At 36.7% G+C, this 1,964-nt stretch overlaps 1 protein-coding gene across 1 annotated transcript; it reads right to left on the bottom strand.

Annotated features, from left to right (window-relative positions):
- Positions 1 to 645: 645 nt before the first annotated feature.
- Positions 646 to 1,431, bottom strand: LOC147801364 (innexin inx4-like). Its single transcript, XM_087154481.1, has one exon. It carries the CDS (start codon positions 1,429 to 1,431, stop codon positions 646 to 648), a length of 786 nt encoding a protein of 261 aa, XP_087010607.1.
- Between the last annotated feature and the right edge of the window lie 533 nt (positions 1,432 to 1,964).

Raw genomic sequence — 1,964 nt, 5'->3', positions numbered from 1 at the left:
CGAGACACTGGTTCGGATTGTAAATTTTCCACATCGGGAGAGATGATGCGTGGTAACTCGTCGTGGGCTGGATCAGACTCTACCGCTTCAGCGTTTAAAACAGATAAATTCTCGTGCGTTGGATCAGGTGATTCGACAGACTCTGCTTCCATGGATAACTCGTCAGGCGATGGATCAGACTGTACTGCTTCAGCGTTTGAAACAGGTAAATCTTGATGCGTTGGATCAGGTGGCTCCGCTTCCATATCTAGAGGAGGTAAATCCTCATACAAGGCATCAGGTGATTCGGCTCGCCCCGCTTCCATATCTAGAGGTGGTAAATCTTCATACACTGCATCATATGATTCGACTCGTTCCGCTTCCACCAAAAAATCTTCATTCTCAAAAATAATCTCTTCATCAATGAACACAACGCCTTGCCCACGGGGAAAAGACATTGCTTTTTTTAAATATATATGCTTCAAAGCAGAATTTCTACGTTGAATGCTCATCGAGGTTTAGGATTTGAAAGGATCCACTCGCCATGTGCTCTGAAAGTTATAAGGACAATTTGAAAAAAAAAAAAAAAAAAAAAAAAAAAAAAAAAAAAAAAAAAAAAAATTTTTTTTTTTTTTTTTTTTTTTTTTTTTTTTTTTTTTTTCGTTGTTAGCTTTCGATGAAAGCTTCCATGCTGACATACAACGGATTCTTCAAATGTGCATTTCGCCATTGGTTTTTCAAGTTCTGCTTTGCATGCCAAGTTTTTGCTTCAGCTTTTGCAATGTTTAGACACCACCAAACGTTTATCCCCTCTTTTCCCAAACGTATAGCTTGGTAAAGGCGATATAGCAACATATACACGTGAAATACAATCAATGTCGGGAAAATGCCATACACGATCCAAAACACTTTTCTGTACACGCTATTCAAAGGCAGCAAACATCTAAATTTTCCTGTAGTGATTCCTCCTCCAGAATAATAATCATAGTTGCATGAAGCCATTTCGGGAAATAATAAGGATATGGTATTCCAATGCCAATCAGACTGCGACCAAGCGTAGTTGAAAAAAATATTCAAAACTATCGGAATCAAAACATTTTGCGCGAGGTAAACACATTCTAATCCAAACACTTTCCAAAACAAGCGGTTTCCTTGAGATGCCTGAATAATTTTAAAAACTCTCACGGAATCATCTGTGGTTTTGATTTCGTGTGTAATTTCTGTCATAAATTTAGACATTTGATTCGACCAAATACGAAAGGGATAATGAAACATAAACGCCAGCAATAAAAGTACCACCGATACCCATTGATAGTAATTGTGATATAAAATTCCACTTGAAGACTCTGTAAAAGTACTATTAATGAAGCATTTGGTGTCCAACAATTCTTGGTGGACACGATGCCCATCTACTTGACAGATGATGTTGCTACCGAAAAATTGTCTGGTCATGGCAAGTCCAAAGCAAAACAAGAAAACATTTCGTACATGTATTTGTTGCACGTCAATCAATACGCTAAAGCTCTTTTGTGGAACCTGGGAGCGTTTCCATTTCAGCAGTTGCGTAACGTTAAACATGATTGCTTGTTTTGAATGTGTAATAAAGTAAAAAATATGAATCTACAGATGCTAATGATTGGCGTACTCTTGGTAGTAGTGTTTATAGGATTTTTGTCCTTTGCGTATTCAGCGTATGGAATGTATTACAGTACTGCAACTGCAACCACGGGAGCGGCTTTGATCAGTTCGCATCAAATGCACTATATCATACAACTGATTACATATCTCGTATCGTTTGGTGTGGGTGCAACAATGTTTTATACTAGAAAGCGCTGATGAGTAAAAAGAGACCTTGATGCTGTAGCTGGATGGTCCATCAACAACTGACTAGTTTGACAAACGTAAAACTTTTGTAAGCATTTGAAAAAAAAAAAAAAAAAAAAAAAAAAAAAAAAAAAAAAAAAAAAATTTTTTTTTTTTTTTTT

The sequence above is a fragment of the Parasteatoda tepidariorum genome, chromosome 11 (assembly GCF_982258835.1).
Source record: "Parasteatoda tepidariorum strain Cologne lab strain chromosome 11, Ptep-v5.0, whole genome shotgun sequence".
NCBI lineage: Eukaryota > Metazoa > Arthropoda > Arachnida > Araneae > Theridiidae > Parasteatoda > Parasteatoda tepidariorum.
The sequence above is the reverse complement of the archived record's forward strand: the minus strand, read 5'-3'. Positions and strand labels throughout refer to the sequence as shown.

Bases quoted from the DNA above. Each gene is read 5' to 3' on its own strand.
- LOC147801364 (XM_087154481.1), bottom strand. From the start codon at position 1,431: ATGACCAGACAATTTTTCGGTAGCAACATCATCTGTCAAGTAGATGGG.